This window comes from Crassostrea angulata, chromosome 10, assembly GCF_025612915.1.
Source record: "Crassostrea angulata isolate pt1a10 chromosome 10, ASM2561291v2, whole genome shotgun sequence".
In the NCBI taxonomy this organism is placed as follows: Eukaryota; Metazoa; Mollusca; class Bivalvia; order Ostreida; family Ostreidae; genus Magallana; species Magallana angulata.
Genome location: NC_069120.1, coordinates 47253722 through 47274893, shown reverse-complemented (window position 1 = coordinate 47274893; position 21172 = coordinate 47253722). Strand labels below are relative to the sequence as shown.

The 21172-nt window shown below is 31.9% G+C and overlaps 2 protein-coding genes across 2 annotated transcripts; both read right to left on the bottom strand.

Annotated features, from left to right (window-relative positions):
* Positions 1 to 179: 179 nt before the first annotated feature.
* On the bottom strand, positions 180 to 16048 carry LOC128164410 (receptor-type tyrosine-protein phosphatase alpha-like). Its single transcript, XM_052828206.1, has 18 exons — positions 15938 to 16048; positions 15388 to 15470; positions 15139 to 15290; positions 14954 to 15041; positions 14781 to 14845; positions 14643 to 14679; positions 13182 to 13279; positions 12887 to 13015; positions 11565 to 11713; positions 11332 to 11467; positions 10912 to 11070; positions 9618 to 9711; positions 9347 to 9408; positions 8945 to 9079; positions 8657 to 8776; positions 8403 to 8554; positions 8104 to 8239; positions 180 to 2279 (listed from the first exon to the last, which is right to left on the bottom strand). The coding sequence occupies exons 2-18, from the start codon at positions 15422 to 15424 to the stop codon at positions 2208 to 2210; spliced, it is 1821 nt and encodes a 606-aa protein (XP_052684166.1). The 5' UTR covers positions 15425 to 15470; positions 15938 to 16048; the 3' UTR covers positions 180 to 2207.
* Positions 16049 to 16338: 290 nt separating this feature from the next.
* Positions 16339 to 19350, bottom strand: LOC128166010 (multiple epidermal growth factor-like domains protein 10). The gene is made up of 7 exons (XM_052830929.1): positions 19284 to 19350; positions 18852 to 19094; positions 18604 to 18738; positions 18369 to 18509; positions 18075 to 18215; positions 17801 to 17941; positions 16339 to 16596 (listed from the first exon to the last, which is right to left on the bottom strand). The coding sequence occupies exons 1-7, from the start codon at positions 19348 to 19350 to the stop codon at positions 16460 to 16462; spliced, it is 1005 nt and encodes a 334-aa protein (XP_052686889.1). The 3' UTR covers positions 16339 to 16459.
* Positions 19351 to 21172: the final 1822 nt, after the last annotated feature.

Here is a 21172-nt window from a genome sequence, read left to right as displayed (position 1 = left end):
AGGGACGGCACTCTAAAACAACTGAGTTATGATAAATGTTCATTTTCTTCTTAAAAACCTTCCGCAACAAAATATAGTTCCATACTAAAATCTGTAAATATGAAATTTTTCCTTTACTACTTTATTTAAGATAGTTTAATTGGCATTATAAAATTTGAAAGATAGGTTACAACAATTTAAAAAAGTGATACAAGGGTTAAGAAGTCTTTATTTTTGTCTAACAAATGAGCTGAAGGAAAGGGTACAGTGGGTACAAAGGATATACTTGGATACAGGATAGATTACAACACGGATTTAAACGTTCATAAAACGATGCATCTATTATTACATAATATTTATGTAAAGTAATTTTATCATGACATAAATGTGTTATTGAATGAAACAGTATAGTAAATGCTACTTTGTTTGACACTTAGTGTGGTCCCCTGAATCAATAGTCACGTAACATGTGTTGATAATTCTACCTAGTGGGGGTCATAAACAAATTTCAATATCACAAGGACATACCCTTATTTGAATTAAAAATTTAAATGATAATCAAATTCTGCTTTTCTGGTAGATTCTAAAAAGTGCTGCTGCTTTGAAAAGAGTTCATCTTATATTAGATTAAATATCAAAGAAAAGAGCTCCGGCTGTTTTCAAAATGAGCTTGGCTTAATATTTTACATATTTATTAATTCATTCTTTAGATTTCATCAAAGTAGCATCACTTTGTAATAAATTAATAATTCCCTTAATTTATATCCAAAAGATCGTAATGATCTGTTTAGTGTATGCCCTTGTAAAAAGCGGATTTAGATAGGCTTCCCAATGTCAATCACATCGAACTTGTACATTAAACACTCTAGAAACAAAATAATACATGCTCTAAAAACTAATCACATGTAGAATCAAAACAAACATAATAGATATGATTTGATGGTTAAATAATTGTTATAAGATTATGCTCTGTTCATTTATAAAATGCATTTATCTATGTTAAAAATATGTCTAATCCGGCTCTCTCTACACAAAATATGCGTCAAAATGTACAGTATAACGTCACATCGACAAGTGCACTGCGATCAGTCAGTTGTTTATATTTATCGTTATTGGACTTGGTTGACAAGAACATTGCGCGGAAAGGTAGTTTTTAATGTAGTTTAAAGAGGGTCATTCCTGTGTTTTTGGGTAGCCATTTTGGGTCACCTCTATTCTAGAAATTATGCATCATATATTGATTCTACTTATTTGTCTTAAATGTTTATGATATCTCCTTGTTCTTGAAAATTAACTTCAACTGCACAATGTTCTTTTTTTTTTTAACTTAATCTGTGCAATAGTCAAGATGATTATTTGAATTACATTAAATTTTAAATATCGCTTTAATATGTTTTCTGACTATCTAGTGTCCATTCAGTAGGAAAATCAACATACAGACAAGGTACGTGGGTTTATCATGAAAACCAGTATCTCATTACATGTAGCTCTAATTTGTTTTCTTGCATAAACTATAAAAAAGCATTTGGTTCAAATTTTACAAATATCAAACACATTTTTTTAAAACACTGTAGATTTTAAATCTCAAAACAAGGCAAAATATAAAAATATACAAAAATAATTTTATAAATAAATTTGTAGAAGCCGATAGAGATATGGTTTTATCAAAGTGATAGAAATAATCAACAAACATAAACTATGTCCGTACTAATGCAAAATGTAGGGATTTATGTTCTGCTTGACATGAAATTACGTGGAAAACAATTGACGATATTTTAACAATATTCACTAAATTCAACAATAAAAAACAAACAAATAAGCATGCAATAAAACAACTGCAACAAAAAATATAACAGCCAACAATTAAAAATATAAGAATGTGTAAATGAGATGACACTTTCTATATGTAAACTTTACAGCATAACACAGTTAGCAAGTATTTTCATTGATTCAAATTATTCAAGGTCTAATAGTTGAACACAAATGTTAAGTTCATCTAAATTAATTCAATGATCAGATATTATTTTTCATAAATGAATAGAAAACAATTCTGCTAGTAAACACAACACAATTTTCATTTGAATGGAAAAAAATCTAATGTAGTATAAAATAGAGGGAAACCTATTGTTCATCACAGACTGATCCAGAATGTTGTATACATGTACTAGATTCTGAGCACTAAATAAAATTGTTTTGTTGAACAACACTCCGAAATGTTTTCCAAAAGTCTAAATGTTTGCATACAAAGTGTCATTCTGTAGGTAGTCTGAAATCGTGTCGAAACAAAACTGGTATTCCTCCTAAAAAAACAACAACAAAATAGTTCACACAATTATACTCCTTTTTAAAAAAAGAAATATAACTAGAGACGAGCTCGTTGCAAGCAACGATTAGGTTTTCCGTCGTAGCTGCGTCATACTTGTGACGTATTACAAAAAATTTATAGCTGACCATAGTACAATATTAGATGTACAAACACTGAGAAACAAAGTATTTTATTACCTAATTAAACGGATTTTGTTGTTTTATTACCAATTAAATATTTGCGTCTATTTTGAACTGCCGGTCAATAGACTGCGATCTATTAGACCGCTGGTCAATAGACTGCGATCTATTGGACCGCCGGTCAATAGACTGCAATCTATTGGACCGGCAACGTATTTCAGAACGCGGGTATGTTAATGTTACATCCTTTCGATAGTTCTCAGGGAATGTATATTCCTTTACATAGACGTTGTTTTTAGTACTTGGTGAAACCAAATTCAATGTTATCAAAATGGAGTATTAAATAATCAACAGCTTTAAAGCCTCAAATAATGTAAAAGACTATTTAAAATCTAATGGGTTTAAGCCCCCCTTCTTTTGTTTAAACTACTATTAAATTGAGATGTTGTAATGCATGCAACAGGTTCTGTGCATGTAAAAGATGAAAAAAAATATCTTAGTATATTGCATAATGGCACGAAAACCATCTGCAATATGCAAATTGTAATCCCCGAAAACTAAAAAAAGGAATTAGGTAATAAAACAATTATTTAATGCTTGAACAGTCAATACACCAGAATTTTTTTCCCTTGGTGCAGGGAACAGCTCAGTATGATCTATTGCCATCGGCCGTTGGCCTCGGGCAATAGATCATACTGAGCTGTTCCATGCACCTCGGGAAAAATATTCTGGTCTATTGACTGCTCAAGCATTAAATAATTGTATAATATTTCTGTGACCGCGTAGATTTTACGGTGCTAGAGAATTCGTCTGGATCTGCATCGGTCGTGTGCAGTACAAACCGGGTGAGGGAATGTTGGCGTAAAGTGTATAAGGTATAAGGTTGTGGCGCGCTGTGGGCTGTAAGCTAAAACGAAGGGTAGGTTTGCCGTATTCCCGAAGGTCCACCAGTATACAGTTCCAGAGAAATAAAAGGCAATTGATACAGGATTCCACATTAATTGGACGAGACTTAACGATGGCAACATTATAACAATTTAACAGACAGACATGTTACAAACAAGTCGGATATGGCCAGTAGTAGCCTCCGGACTCAAGACTCTGGGAGAGTCGGACGTGGCCGGGGCTGGCCGCCGTATTCCAGACTGCGCATTGACAATTGTACATAACTATTTATAAGAATCTTAACAATGAGTATAAATTGACAGGTAATGATATAAGTAAGCTGACTGAAAGGTTCACAGATATAAAATAATTAAATAAACTCAATGAGTCTTTGATGTCCAAGAAATGAAAATCTGATAATTGCACAATGTTGTTTTAAGAGATAAACAGTCCTTGAGACATGACACTCTATCTCTTTGAAATCACATATAAAGTCTGAAAAGTGTCAATCACTAAATAAAAAAGTAACTTTGTAAGAAATAAACTGTGAGAAAAAAATATTCGAAACAGATGTTGAATTTTACAAGTAAAGTAAAAAATAAATCATAATTGAACAGTGCATTTTGCACGATGATACTACATGTTTATAAGCAAATACAGATCTTAACACGTTGTCTCTAGCTTGATTCGCCGCATTTTATTCACATAGTTATGCCCGGTACGAAGGTAAAAAGACCATTGGCAAACGTTTTACACGCATGTTTATCGAACGCAAGCGCCAATGAATCTCTTAGTATATATGCGGATATCCTGGAAATTTTAAAGGGGGTTTTGAAGAATAATTTTGTATTCCGAGGAGGGGAAACATGCGCGGATCAGAAAATTTTTCCGGGGTGGGGGTTGAAAAGTCAGACGGTTTTTTGAGTTTGCCAAGGGATGTCCGAGGCATATTTGGTAAGTTTATAATGTACACGTAATTGAAAGAAATTTTTCTGGGGGGGGTTGGGGGTTCCAGATCCCCCCCCCCCTTCTAGATCCGCGCATGGAGAAGACCGGTGCCGGTAATTTTCCTGTAGTTTTAACCATTTTTATTTAATTATTCATGTTCATAATTATCAGAAAACCAATATTATCTTTCAAAGCAGTTGAAACTTAAGATACGAACCATTTAGTCTCGGTGAGTATTGCGTCCGCGTACGAAAGAAATGGCAATTTTCAAGAAATTCGGATGGACGATCTGTGTCCTAGGTCGTCCATCCGATTCTTTTTCAGACTAAAAGCTACAGTCCTGCAGTTAGAGATTGTCAAACTTTTATTGATTATGTCAATTTGTTTGTCTCAAAGAATCATTTTTTAAATCAATAAAGTTTTACCTTAAAAAAAAGAAAGAAATCGGGCACAATTTTCAATGTTACCATTTTACAATTTTATGGTCTAATAAAATTTCAAGAAACAACTGTTCATTGCTTTATCCGAAATATTGCATAAAAAAAAATTACATCGCATTTTTTAAATTACAAAAGGATATTCGAAATGAACTTGGATTAACCGCTAACAAACAGGCATAAAGAGAGACTGAGAACCAATTTGTTCTCTTTTTTTTTTTTTACATCAAAAGAAATTCAAAAATAAATCAAAATATATTTTTTCTTTGTATGCGTTAATGAAAATGTAGATCAGCAAGGGGTTCTTTGTCGTGCAAGCACCTACTTAACAGATTGTTACACGGGTCTACAACGATGACAAATATCGAAAAGGCAATATTGTGGGTGATGGATGAATGTGTAGTTTGTTTTTGAAGTTTATTTTTGATACATGTAATTATATTTATCTGGATCGGTTATGTTTGTTGGTTTGTTTTGTTTATTAAAGAAGGGAATAAAGAAATGAGTAATTTCCAGACACGTAGCATCGTTTTTGAAAGTGTGTGTGTGGGGGGGGGGGCAAACTCATCCAACAAATCTTGACAAGCAAAAAAAAGAAAAAAAGAAGAATTTTGATTTTTTCAAAATTGTCAAAATTTCACCCATAATTTCATGATTTTCATATCATTTTTTTTACATGCTACCACAATGGGGGGGGGGGGGCAACTCCATGATAATTCAATTTTTGTATGTAAATTTTTAAAAAATAGTTGCTGCGAGAAAAAGTGGTGAGAGGACATCTTTATATCATATAACATGTGAAACTGATTTCATTCCACCCACAAGCTTGAAATAATTTTAATGAAAACAATATAAATAGACGTCATAAATCCCATATCAAACGACATATTACCACTTGATTCTGCGCGTCTTTTTAAAACATTTATAAACAGCGGCAAATTCTAAAATGTATTTTCAAAGGTAATGTTAGCTGCAAGTGTGTAGACCTTGTATGAAAAATTTCGGATGGTAGTCAATTTTTCCGGAATACAGACCGAGCGTGTACATGTACTAATCCTCCTTCACAATGTAATTTTTGTATATATCTTCTCTACACTGTAAACACAGTTTATTGAGAATAAAGTTCATTGGCATTGGTACATATATGCAGCTAAGGTAACTAAGAATGCTTCCGATAAAATACTAAGTTGAGTAATGCAAGCTTTTAAGAAAGCAATACTTATATTTGTTTAAAATATAACACCCCCAATACTTCGTCTTACATTCGCTATTTGTAGAACAAGCAGAACCAGTATCAGTCCGACCGGCCTCACCATATACATTGTTGAAATTTAATTGTCCTAGCATTGCATTGCTCTGCATGTACACAATTTCTTTTAAAAATTAAACACTTAAAGTGTTCATCTATATGGCTACACATAACGTACACACGTGATTCAAAATAACGCAGACGGAAAACGGTAAATAATTCAGTCATTAGGTCTACATTTAATAGAACTTGTAAAAAAACACATTGCAGGTCTGAATGTTTGTTGATATGTCAATCTATCAATATACAGTTTGTTAATTATTTTCGATTGCTAAGGCTACAGCGTATTTGATGAACATTGAACAACATTTTTTCCATGCCACTTTTTTCCATGGAAGATAGCGAGTACAAGTATAAAGCATTTATAAAATTTATTAAATTACCTCTTTAGAATTGTGTATGGAATAAATAATTTATAAGTTGCTGCTGAAGGTTGTTTGGTATTTTCGTTTGTAGATGTTTTGCAAGTAAAAAACGCGAAACGCGGGGCAAGTCATAATTATTATCCCTAATAATAGTAACTTAAAACTAGCGGCTTAGGATTCAAATATTATCGTATACGAATATTACATTCACTTTTTAAAATCATCTCCACGATGATAATTATATTATGTCCATTGCAAATCAGTATTTTTTTTTGCTTTAAAAGAAATGTTCTATCGGGAGCAATCCCGCGTTCGCGTACATTTGTCATGTCAGTAATACACATTGTGCTTTATAAGACGGCCGTGTATACGTATTGTAGAAAATTTGAGTTTAATTACCATGTATTGGAACCATTTTATTAACACATCTCCCAGTATTGAAACAATTCAAAGTAACACAGTGGGGCGTTAAACGTGAACGTCCAGCTCTACAAGCACATGCACTGTCGTCTAGGCGACGGCCATGAATACAGCGAGCGACTCTCCTATCGATCGGTTACCTGAGTCTCGTAATGCATCTAAATATAGACAGGGGCACAGTTATGAAACAAACAACAAAAATAAGGTCAGAGAGGTTCATCTTTATGAAATGAAAATGTACATATGAATAAAAACATTTGGGAATTTTATGTGGAATTATTTTTGCGCGCTACATTTATCAGTTAGTGCATTACAAGAAGTCCTTTCATAACCTCATAAACGTGCGCACCCCCACAAAAATGGACCGAACTGACAACAATTGTTTCTGCAAATACTGACTATAAATTACGAAAACATTAAATTGAATACCATGGAAGGATTCAAAATTAATTTCTTTACAACTTTGCTTCAATAATGCATTAAAATTTTTTATTCCTTTTTAAGTTATTGACAAGAAACTTTGGACGCCTCTAACTCCCTAATTATATGGGCCAGCCCCTTTTTCGGTATACCGAATGAAAGGTCTGGATAAGACCAACAACTTTTAAGATACATGTTATAACAAATTTTTATCAGGTAGAAAACTAACACGGAAAATACGCGAATTTTTTTGAATTTTTTTCTTACCTTTGTTTCAACATCTATACCACCCCTTTTATTTGCATTTAAATAATAAATGAAATATATCTCGCACAAATTCAATGTATTAGCTTCTAAACCAGCCCATCTTTGAGACTCTGCCAGTCATCGTTATAGCTAAACCCCCCTGGACAAAAGAAGTCGTTAAATTTTACTAAAAGGGGAATAACTCAAAACCGGATATGGATTTTCCTCAACTAAAATATGCAACGACAACATCACGCGGCATGTTATCAGTCCTGAAAATTTCAATACAATCAGTGAACAAACGAGCGAGATATTAAGGATCAAAGTTGGCGTCTAGAAGAAAAAAAAAATAATAAGAAATTTGAAAATTTTTCAGAATAATAGTAAGGTTTTCCGCTGAGAGCGGAAAACCTTAATAAACAAATTATACATCTTGTTCATACACAGATGCTGCTTTCTTGATACAATTTAAATATCAAAACACTATGTTAATTACTAATTATAAAAACCTTTGGTGTGACATTAACTGTAATGATCGATTTCAGCCATCAAATATGTAATACAAACATTAATAGCATCACCGGTTTTCTGAACATAAAAAATGGAATAATCACGACAGCTACAATGTATAAAAACAGTTTTATGTTACCAGACTAGACAAAAACTCTGGTCTCCGAGTCTGAAGCTGTCGTGTGATGGTAAATAAGTCCACTTCTTCATCCATCATCATTTGTTCCAGGGCGTTAAATACAGCACAGAATGGACCACACCGTTTAGCACCATCGCTGTTAACAAACTTACATTATTTCATATTTGCTACTCTGATCTGCATTAAGTTTGACGAATCAACTCTTCTACTAGTATTTATCAAAACAGATTAAGACAGAATCGAATCACTGTTTGGGGATTTGTTGCTAATCAAAGAGCGTATGCTTGAATAAATCAAACCTGGAGAGGACAAGTATTCTCCCAGTAGGATGGGTCCTTTCCTCTATTTTGGCTTCTTGAACAAGGTCAATCAGTATTCTTCTACTCTTGCTGTCATACTCATCTTCCCACCCTTTACACTCCAGTACAGCAACTCGCATGCTGCTGCCTCCCTGTAAATAGTTGACAAGGTTTTTGCAATATTATATTCATTTGTTCAGAATTTATTTATATTTGTATGTATATTGTATAACTGAGTACGTAGTGCGAGAAACCTTTTGCTGTAGTGTAATGTTAGTCTTGGCCACATATTTTGCCTGTGTACTCTCAGCCAATTTGATGGTAAAAAGTCCAACGGTTTTTTGTTCATTCTTTGTTGGTAGCCAGAGAGAAGTCTGCAAGATAAGATCTAAAATGTTCTTTTTATTACTGCATACTAGTATACTAGCAGGATAGATCTGAACATGAATTAAATAACGATTGCTATTAATTAACCTTAATAAAAATAGCATTATTCTTTGTGTTAATACATGCAGTTTAGGCAAACGAATGCAAGACTGTACCGATTTGACTTCCCCTAGAGGATACAGCGATACGATGGTACATGTATAGTAAGTCTTCACAAGGGTCAGGAAGTGTTCTGTATAGTCCGGTAGAGGGAATTGGGCACTGATGAATCGGTCACATCGGGTAAACGACTGCAATTCAATGATTTTTGAGGCATACAAATCAATCCATAGATAAGCAAATAATGTTTAAAGACATCATGCATTATATTTCTATATTAATATTCGGTTCAAAAAATCTGGTTGCCATTGTTTAGATATGAGAGATACAATATAGTAATTGTAATATAGAAATTTAAGTAAATTGACACCAAAGCTGGTAAAGCCAGATTTAATTTTCCAGTCTAAATGCAGGTCTCATATATTTTAACTATCAATAATAATTGTATATTTCTTTACCTGTAAACAGACTGCGTTGTAGTATATATTTTCTGTTGTTAATGGACAAAGGTATCTCTCAACTGCATTCATATGAAACAAGCAAAATACTTAGTGCGAAGTGACCCTCAACAAACATATTATATAGATAAGATCACCCATAGATATAAAGATCACACCCACATTGAACAAGTGTAAAGATAGTTGAAAACAGTTAAAAAGAGTTAAACATGTATTTATTGCTTGCCATAAGCTTCACACAACATGCATACAGTATAAGCAGACAATTTACCTGGTAAGACACTTGGAACATAGTTTGCTGCTATGTTCGACATTCCAGATTTATAATCACCATGTGTATACACTTTTCTAAAGGACAACAGTTCCTAAAAGGGATGCAGTAGTGTTAGAAACGCAATTTAAAAGTGGGTTAGTTAGCATAAGTTTGTCAACAATCAACAACCAATTTTAAATTGGCTATACATTGATTTAGAATAAATTAAACATATCTTGTCTTCCAAAAACAAAACAATAAGCACATACCAAATAACAACCTCCTCTAAAATGACAAAATGAATGTCTTGAATCAAATTTGCTGCGTGGTTAATGCAAATAAGTCAAAATTATGAAACTGTTTTGGGAGAAAAAAAAACCATATGAATGATTAAAGAGACAGTACAGCTGAAAACACATGTGTGAATAACTTCAGATTTACTTATTGTATAGTTAGGAAATAAGAAATAACGTTGATTGTAATAGTTGAAATACACGAAAACCCTTTCACATACTTAATTAACGTAATTATGAGCTTCCGGAAATTCAAGGGTCGTACAAACCGAAATAATCTTATATCGTTTATTTGTACCACGTGGACTTTGATTGAAAGTAATTGACGCGTGTTAAACACTACAAGATCGTCGTTCCACTACGGTCATCATGGAAAACGAGGTTAAAGCGATTCCCTAAATGAAACACATCCTTTCTTACTCGATAATTTATAAATGGTTTACCAATTCAGGTTCATTTTAAAATGAATAGACATATATATGTCATATAACCCTCAAGGGGCCTCATTTATAAAAATAGATTTAGGTTGTAGCAACTCCTATGATAAACACGATAAATACATGCTTACAAAATAATAATTGTGGTTATTTTAAAAACTTTGAACAGGTTTTACCTGTGAGCAGTAAAAAAGACGTATTTTTATCAACAAACCTGTCCAGGAGATTCTTCGCGAGCCCTGCATGTGTTTTGTTTACAGTAAATACGCATGCGTAATAGTATAGAAGGCTGAACCCCGAACACGTTGCAATGTATTTATGTGATAGGTTATACATGATTATTAATTTTAATGATATAATAAGATTTATTGCACGAAGAACTTTGTAATTTTCTGAAAGTTTATACATTCATGAGTAGTACAAAAATACCAAACCCGATTGGAAATTTTTTTCAAGTCGGGTTTTTGATAAGATGCGCCGTACTGTCTCTTTAAGGTGCTCAAAACTTTTAGTTCAGGTGAGCAAAGAACCAGTTCTATGATACGGACTGTCAAATTACTTTTATTTCAAAAAAACATGTACCTCAAACTCTAAGACAAACGGCGAATGTTTGGAAACGTCTCCATAATCTAAGTAGCAAGAATGATCCTGAAATTCCTTTAGAAAAAAATCTACTGGCACAGCACGGAGTCGTCCTCTGAAAGCCTCAAGTAACGCCATATATACGGTCTTGTATTGATCCTTGGTGGAATAAATCAAATTCTTAAATATTCAGCAAAAATGTTATATGTTCAAAAACATTAATATAATGGTATTTTATCATTAATATCTCAATTATTTCTTTAAAAGGAATACAGTTTATACTTTAAACCAAACAGATACACTGGTTATTGATTAAGATATGATATATATCAATTAAATGTTTAAAACCCATCAATTTATTTTAATGAATATTTTCTACAACAAATTCTTACCTATATCAAATGACTGAAAGTGACTTACCTCTCCTTGTATCATGTTCATCCTGGCGTTCCTCATCTTCTCTACATACTGTGGAACGTTCACTTTTCCAGTTCTCTCCCCTTCCTTATACAAGGCATCTAATGCTATAAAGGTTCCAGTCCTACCTATACCTGCACTGTTTGAATAAAGTAATACATTAGGACACGGTCATAACATATACAAACAACCATATAAGTATATTCATGTAGCTGCCTGTTTTACGAGAAAATTACCTGCAGTGTACCACAATGTATCCCATGGGATGATTCTCTACAGTTTTCATCAAGTGACGATGGAACACAACTAGACTGAGAGGTTCTGGGACCCCGTGATCTGGCCACTGAGTGTAGTGGAACATGAACACGTCTCGCTCTGTCTTATCCTGAAAATTTGAAATGTTAAATTACAATGGTAATTTAAAATGTTTTACTTGACAATCTAAACACAATTTCAATCATTGACTCAAGTACATGTATAACCAATATTTTACGGTATCAAATCTAAAATAAAATGTGAAACAATTTTTTTGCAAACCAATACAACAAATGTACAAATAAACAACATTTTGTTTTTTTTTTTTCTTGAGCAGCTTTCTTAAAATCCGTTACCCTCCATATGGTGATAATTTCGATAACTTCATGATAAAAGTTGTTCATCTGCCATACACTTTTTAATAATAAAAATTTCATCGTTATATTTGTAAACAAGAATTAGACATGCTGTCCTAACAAGCGAAGGGTTAATTCTAAAACAATTTAACCAATGCTTGTAAAAAGTCGAGCAATTCATTTTATCATACAATCAAGGTCTCAAAATATTAGAACTTGAATTTATCATGCATTTAATAGAACTATTTTTATTTGTTTCTTAAACAGTTTTATAAATGTATTAAGGTTACGCTAAATTTTTCTCAGAGTTTTTTTTCTCTCTTGTCCTATCTTATGAATTTGAAGTGATATATATTTGAATAATTAGCAATTATAATAACCATGATGTACTGAGGAAGCGCCCAGAATATATCACCATGCATCAAATAGTATAGAAACGTCCAGGATACAAATCAGCTAAACACATGCGCCAACATTCGTTACTTTATTATTTTATCTTTTACCTTATCTCTGATCGCTGTAACTAGATAAAAATTTGTGGTAAAAAAGACTTGATCTTTACACTTATTTTTGAATTTAGAACCATGCATTATTTTTAAGTATTGTTGTTTTTCTAACTCTATTCCCTGATGCAAATAAGTTTTTCTAACTTTTAAGGATTATGTCTTGGTTGATTTAATTTTCATCCATAAGTTAATCGAGGGAGATTTGCAAATCAAAACCTATGTACAATTTGCAAATGTTGTTATTCTTTTTGAAAACCGAGAGGTTATATGAATCAAAACAAGAGAAATCAAAGTGTTTCTATTTGATTAATGGAAAAATGAAATCATGGGCATTTCCTTAAGTTTGACATTAATATGTTCTTTTTAAAATGAAACTAAATGAGCTCGGCATAGTCTTAATTTATAATTATAGAAAGTATCAAATAAAGTTGTTCAGCTTACTGAAATGTTTTTTATTCGAAGATGCCTGACGACATTTTCTGCATAGGGTTGCTCTTTATAGCAGCGCACGCTGATGTCCCCTTCCATGTGTTTATCGTTAAGGTCCGGCCAATACTTAGCACATTTTTTCTAAGGTAACAATTACAAAGCACTTATAATGTAGATCAATAGCTGCATTAAGGCAATGCAATGTAACAATTAATACAATGAACTCTTTAAATTTTCATGACAACAAACCGAAAAGAAATCTCTATTATTTGTTTTAAACATGAAGAAAATAAAAATTTAAACATACAGTCTTGGCTTCACTAATATTTGTAAGACAAACGATGATTCTTGCGTTTTCTTGCCAGACCATTCTCCAGAATTGAGCAATTGTACTATCCTTTGGACCTATTAATGCATCGATATTCAAAACAAGAGGCCATGGGCCAAAATGCTCACCTGAACAACAGTTCCTTGTGACATTCTATTTCATAGCATATGATATTTATTTTAAAATTTGAACCCCTTTCTGGGGCCCCAGTATTGGTCGGTGTTTTATGGTTGGCTATAACAATTTAGAATCTACACAATCTTAAGATGCTTGCATAGTAGTCTCAAAAAACTGTAGCTTTGTAGTTCTCAAAAAGAAAATTTCAATAATATATCTTATATTATTTCTACGTAAAACTTTAAACCACTCTTGGGGCCAAGTATTAGTCTGGTGATCATATTATCATTTTTGGTGCTGTGGTTCTAGAGATGAAAATTTTCAAACATTTTCCTATGTATTTCTTTGTTAAACTTTGAACCCCGCCTGGGGCTACAGTTTTGGTCCGAGGGTAACAATTTTTATATTTTGAAATCTTCACTATATAAGCAATCTTTAATATAAATAAATGGCATTTCTGGTGCAGTGGTTCTTGAAAGGACACTTTTTAAACATTCTTCCTACGTGTTTCTATGTTAAATTTGAACCCCACCTGGGGCCCCAGGTTTTGTCTGAGGGTAAAAATTTTTACGATTTCGAATCTTTACTATATAGACAAGCTTTTGTGTAAATACTGCCATTTTTGGTGCAGTGGTTCATGAGAAAAAGATTTTTAAACACTTTCCGCAAGAATGCTTTGTTTAACTTTGAACCCTGACTGGGGCCCCAGTTCTAGTCCGAGGGTCACGAGTTTTACATTTTTTTTTATATGCATTTATTAAACAGTACATTTGCATGCGAGATAATACCTCCGCAGAGGCTCTCTATATATACATCACCTGGGGTGCAAGGGGCCCCCTGGATCAGTAATGCTAATCAGCGATATAAATGATCAGTATTTATAATTGTATTTTTTAAGCGTAAATAGACTTAGACGAGTTTTACATTTTGAAATCTTCATTATACATACAAGACCTTGTGTAAGTATTGACATTTCTGGTGCAGTGGTTCTTGAGAAGAAGATTTTTTAAAGACACACACCTTATACTCACTGTTTAAAGATTATCTCCGTTTTAAAGAGGGTTACGCCCTTTTTTAATATTTTAAAATCCCCTTTCCATAAAAATGCTTTGTATTAAGTTTGGTTAAATGTAAGCCCGTGGTTTTAGAGAAGAAGTAAAAAATGTGAAACGTTTACATACGGAGGGACAGACTGACGGACAACAGACAACAAGTGATCAGAAAAGCTCACTTGAACCTTCGGTTCAGGTGAGCTAAAAATCTTAAATAAAAATAAAAAAGTATGACAGGGCATATACGTTTCTAGTTTTAGGAATCATTTACCTTGTGTTGCTATGTACTTTTTCTTTCCAAATACATCCTGTTATAAAGACACAGGTAAATATCAATGTTTTATACAAACGGTTACCGTAATGATGTTAAAAAATGTAGCAAATGTTACGATGATACACGTTAACTAACCTCGATATAGTTGGCATTTATGTAGTTCGACTCGACTGTATTGATAATAACACGAGAGTGATCATCTGTAAATAATAAATAATCGAACAGTTAATAAATTAAACCATATTACTATCTATCTGATTATAATAAAAGAAAATTTTCTTTATCAATCGGTCATCAGTAAATCTTACATGGAAATATTGTTGTATATCTATTTTTGGATTTATTTTCCTGTCTTTTCCCTTCAATGCATGAGTGTAACTCTCCTTTTGGAATCGCCTGTTTAAATGAATTTAATAAATTAATTTATCTGGCTTTTTTCTACGGTTCTGTCAAATCCATCTGCTGGATATTTACGATATTTTGTTCAACATACCTTATATTCTTCTTCCATCTTGGTACTTTTGATTTCAGAAAGACATTTTGTCAAACCAGTTAAGTTTGATATCAGACCTTCACTTCTTTCTTTTGTATCAGATTTTAAAACGTCATTTTGGATTCCAGTCTTATCAGCTGTCTTTCTCTTACCTGTAGATTTATTAAACATTTTGACATTTTCTTAAATGCCAGAATGTTTTTAAAGTTTTATATAGAAATAAATCATTGCAAATTCATATATAGCTACTTTTAATCAAGTTTTCATCCATGGTTGAAAATCCCATTGTTTCCTCCCTTTCATCAGTTTTTTTACTTTTATTTCGTCTCTGCCTATGATGTAAATCCAAAACTATATACACAATATTATACATACTCAAAATGATGTAATTGCCATCGTACTGCAACAAACATTTTTTTTAAAAAAGGTTCAAATTGTAAAATACAATCTGTTTTTGTATTTGCATACCTCCCTCGAATAAACAAAACGTGCATGGATGTCAAAATCAAAAATTGTTAACGTATACAGGGAAAATACCCTTGTATGCAGTATTTTCTCATTACATTTTATTACATCGGATAATGAACTTTGAACTCCGGCTCAGAGTAAAGGTAATCTTCAATTTATTACTTTGAGCCACTGTTGATCAAAACTGATTCAGGGTTCATACAAAATTAATTTTGAGTACAGTATGACCACAACATCGACGACAAACACTGCCGAATTATAATAAGATAAAACCCCTGGTTAAAATTGTCTATATTCAATGATAGAATATGCAAGTTTGAAGAATATTTACCTCAATATAAACAATATGATAGCAACAAAAACTAAGAGGAAAACACAAGCTCCAACTGCTCCTGTAACTGCCTCAAAATGCGGGTCAGCTGATTCTGATTTTTCAAAAAAAATGATTTTTTTAAAGAAAAAACGAGAAATCGGTATATGACAGGATAAAAATCAATAAAATTGAATTTCCCATGACTAATTATTTAAAACTTTTAAACATTTTTTTTCAGCTGAATACTATCTTTTAATCAATAATCATTTAATGCAAATTTAAGGAAATAATTTGAAAATAATCAGCGGGATGGCATTTGTTTATAAATAAAGTACTTGAATATTGATAGCATTCAATAATTCAATTATATTTAGATCATTTAATCATAAAAATATAGATTTAGAGGAGGAGATTTGACAAAAAACTTTCGATACAAGTGCTATATAATAAGAAGAATGAAGTTTATTTTTGCAGAATCAACAATTCATGAACAAAGGTTTTTTGTATCCATTTTTTAATGCACAAAATCATTTACTTTACTTAACTGTTTTCATCACATTTTAATCCTTCATTTGAAGATCTACACCCATTGATACAGTTCATGTCACAGTTTTCGTCTGTACAACCCTTACTGCATTTGTTACTACAATTCACTCCATATACACCGTCAGAACAACCTACCACATAATGTAAAAGGTACATTAAGAAGTTTCTTTGGAAATCAATGTTTACGTTTTATACGATAAAAGATAAATAAGAGGTACCAAGTGTACTATTCATAATACAAGACTAAATTTAGCCCTTGACTTTGTCTTTTTTTTAATTGCTCACGTATTACGTTCATGCTATTTGAGGAAAATATACAGACATCATTTTGAGATCTCATGATATAATGCAATTATTTTGTTATGCATTATCCGTTAGGTGTATTAAAAAACTTCTCTGTCGTTATGATGCGTGATTTAAGTCTAAAGATAATGGTCCATTAAAATCAGCTTATAAAAATATTTTAGCATGCTTTTATGCATGAAAGATTCTGTATCTACCAATATAGATATTTTTCAAATAAATTCACAAATGATTAGAAAGAGTTTTATTTTAGTAAAGTTGAAAACACATAAAGGTCTGTATAATTGAGTAATTGTTACATTCCTTTAAATAGAAGAACATAATTAATTAAACTGTCCCTAAAGAAGTTAAGAAGAGTACTTATTGCTAATCAAAATGTTGCAATGACAACACGATCGTCTGATGTAATGTACACATAAACCCATATTTGATGCGAATTTAGTACTCATTGGAAACACGCATTTGCAAAAATTTGAAAATTAATTGGAACAAAGCCACCACTCTTACTTAACATAAAGTGTTGAATTATTTTGTACTGCAGATGTAGTTACTTTGGTTGTGACTCAAAATTTATATGCATTGTTTACACATTTAATCTTTTAACTATGGGCCCTATGATACCTGCTTCAAAATCGTTTTAAAACATTTACAGCATATTGGAAAAAAAGATGAATAACATTGTACTCGTTATAGATATTCATATTTACTACCTCATGGAAGAACAAAAAAGGTAAAACTGGCATTTGGCTTCACATCCAAACGTTTGGGATCTTACTTCTTTGGCGCATCTCCCTTTTATGTAGTTATTAATATAGCTAGAAATTTTATTGTTTTAACAATTGGCGTTTTAAGATAACAAATGTGTCTTTTGAAACCAAACGTGTACATTGTCATAAATTTCTATAAAATTGTCAATACTAGTTCATAATACTTTTTATGATTAAGATACATGTATTTATTATAGAGGCTTATCTTTTTAGCAAAAAAAATAATTTATGAAATAGCTATAATTTTATCTGCAGTTTATCAAACCTGTTTCACACAATTCTCCAGTGTACCCAAAATCGCAACCAGTGTCACACGTTCCGGTCGTTCTATTACATGCAACGGCACCTAAACAATTCCCACTACAGTTATGCACACAGTCTGGTCCATAGGTTCCAAAAGGACATTCTGTAAACATTTTGTTAGCATTGATATTGATAATGATAACACGTATATCATATGATTTGCAACGAAGAATCAAAATAATCAGCTGTCAAGATAAGCGCATATTTCAGTCTTCATTTGATCTTAATTATCAAACCTGTTTCACAAAATTCTCCAGTGTACCCAAAATCGCAGCCAGTATCACACTTTCCGGTTGTTATGTTACATGCAACGTCACGTAAACACTGTCCACTACAATTATGCACACAGTCTGGTCCATAGGTTTTTGATGGACATTCTGTAATTTTTAAAATAATTTTTTTTTTATATTTAATAAACACATATAAGCATATGCCATGAATGAAGAAATTAGACTTGTATACTCTTTCTCATTAAATAAAAGGTTTCGTTGACTTAAAAACATTATAATTATTATTAATATTCTGACAACCTTTTGTACAGTTTAGTCCAGTCCAACCATCATCACATCCGTTGTTACACAAACCATTGGTGTGATTACAAGTCTTGCTGTCTTTACAATGTCCAACACACTTTGACTCACACTTTAGACCATAATACCCGGCAGGACACGCTTTTTTATAAAGGTAAGGTACATCAATAAAAAATTGTGCAGAGCTTCATTGATAGTATTTTAAGAAGGTTTACTATTTTTTTTTTCAAATTACCTTTGTCACAGTGTGGTCCTAACCACCCAGGTGTACAAATAAAACAAGTTCCATTGATGATGTCACATCTATGTCCCTGACAGTTGTATGGACAGGCTTCACAGTTCTTTCCGTAAACACCAGAAGAGGAACAACCTTTTTTTTAAACAGATAATTAATGCTGATCATATTAGAACACAGAAATTGAATCAAATGCAATTAAATTATCAAAAATATATTACTAACAGTTCTAAATATTGATAAAATACCTGTCACAGTTACTTCGCACAGCTCTGTAAAAACCGAATTTATTTCATAACCTAGAGGATAGGTTGTTCCATTTACTCTTTCATTGTAAAAGATAACATATTGTCCATATGTTAAACAGTTTGTGTTGAAATCCAAGGGAGGTAACTCCGGTCCGTTGTTATAACATAGAAACCCGTCATTTCTGTCAGTTGTGTTGGACACATACAAGGAAAACCCAGCGAAGCGTCCTCTCTGTCTGAGGACTACATAATATAAAGATGTTACTGTGAGGCTTGTGATTAAAATGAGTATTAAATATTTGTAGAAAAAAATTGTTATTTTTTCACTTCCGTAAACCTAAAATGCGTTATGTGTTGGAACAAGTTCGGAATTCAATTGGTATAATGTTGTTAACATTTAAAACTATTAATTACATGTCTATAAAATCTTACACAATAACCAAGAAAAACGTCTGTTTACCATATTCCTCTCCATAGTCCCTGAACTGTATCCTGACATTGTACACAATGCCTATATCTCCAAGGTCTACGTACCAATATGTGAATTTATCTGGTGATGTTAATCCCATTATAGTTCGCATACATGTGCCCATGTTTCTGTCCAATGCATCTGTTGCCACACATGTAGGACAGGACTCAAAAATTCTATACTGGGCAGCACTCTTATTTGCAGATAAATCATCTGTTTATGTATTTCTTATTAATGGACATTTTTAACACATACCTCATTATTTTGATGTTATCAAAATGCGTTTGATGTTATAAGAAACAATATATTTTTTTATACATAAGAATATAGCAATAGTAGCCAAACTCTTATTTGCTGTATGACTTTGCATCATACTTTTTTGTACACATAGAAGGAAATGAAATATTAAAATATAAAAAGAAGGCCCTGCCGCCATACATTAATTATTCAAGTCTTAAACAGGTATAGACCAACATTTTAAAATTATACAACGAAATGTTAAAATCTGCATAAGAGAACGTATCAGAATGCATTCAAGAGGTATGAATGTTTGGCAATTATACTAAGAAAAACTTGCTTACAGTTGTTGATTAAAATGACAATAAATGCCTTACCATAGCTCCGTATTACAATAAATACATTTAATATCAATATAAATCGAGCAGTTAACATGTTTGGACACCTTAAAAGCCTATTAAAACAACATTCCTAGTGTGATTATACAGCAGGAAGTAAAACTTATAGTATTTTATGGTGGAATATATGTGTCAGAAATCAATACATTAAAGAGTGAACAAGATCCAATTGTCAGTCTGATTAAAACCTTTCCCTTTCTCCTTACACTCCTCAGGGTCTGACAGGTATGCATAGAAGGTCATCTTCACACGACCTTTACTTCTGACCAATCAGGGAAGGGTTTTCACTGCTTAGGAAATATAGATAGAAACTAGATTCGATCTCGTTGCGAGCAACGAGTGGGTCTTCCGTTCAATAATTTATTTTCACATGATCTAAATTTTTTTTTAAATTTTCAAAAAATTTAAAATTCATCCAATCATTTCGAGAAAGATGTCGTTAGACGCAGAATTCTAAGCGCAACTTAGATATCATGTTTAAAAATTATTCTGATGTAATTTAAACACGATTTAATTAAATTTAAATTTTTTTGAAAATTTAAAATTCATCCAATCATTTCAAGAAAGATGTCATTAGACGCAGAATTCAAAGCGCAACTTAGATATTATGTTTAAAAATTAGTCTGATGTCATTTAAACACGATTTAATTAAATTTTAAATTTTCATAAAATTAAAAAATCATCCAATCAATTTGACAAAGATGTCATTAGACGCAGAATTCTATGCGCAACTTAGATATTATGTTTAAAAATTAGTCTGAGGTAATTTAAACACGATTTAATTAAATTTAAAATGTTCAAAAAATTTAAAAACCATCCAATCAATTCAACAAAGATGTCATTAGACGCAGAATTGTAAGCGCAACTTAGTAATCATGTTTTAAAACTAGTCTGAGGTCATTTTAACGCGATTTAAATAAAATTAAAATTTTTGAAAATTTTTAAATTCATCCAATCAATTTGAGAAGGATGTCAATGGACGCAGAATTCTAAGCACAACTTAGATATCATGTTTTAAAATTAGTCTGAGGTCATTGTAACGCGATTTAAATGAGTTTAAATTTTTTGAAAAATTTAAAATTCATTCGATCAATTCAAAAAAGATGTCATCAGACGCAGAATTGTAAGCGTAACTTAAATATTTTGTTTTTAAATTAGTCTCAGCTCATTTTAACATGATTTAATTAAATTTAAAATTTTCAAAAAATTGAAAATTC

Bases quoted from the DNA above. Each gene is read 5' to 3' on its own strand.
- LOC128164410 (XM_052828206.1), bottom strand. From the start codon at position 15,424: ATGGGATTTTCAACCATGGATGAAAACTTGATTAAAA. The intron at 11,468-11,564 runs GTAATTTTCTCG...TTATTCAAACAG, and splicing joins TACATTGTGGTACACTGCAG to TGCAGGTATAGGTAGGACTG. The intron at 8,555-8,656 runs GTTTCTCGCACT...AACTATTTACAG, and splicing joins ACATTACACTACAGCAAAAG to GGAGGCAGCAGCATGCGAGT.
- LOC128166010 (XM_052830929.1), bottom strand. From the start codon at position 19,350: ATGTCAGGATACAGTTCAGGGACTATGGAGAGGAATATGGTAAACAGA. The intron at 18,739-18,851 runs GTATTTTATCAA...TTTAAAAAAAAG, and splicing joins GTGCGAAGTAACTGTGACAG to GTTGTTCCTCTTCTGGTGTT. The intron at 17,942-18,074 runs GTTTGATAATTA...AAATGTTTACAG, and splicing joins TGGAGAATTTTGTGAAACAG to AATGTCCTTTTGGAACCTAT.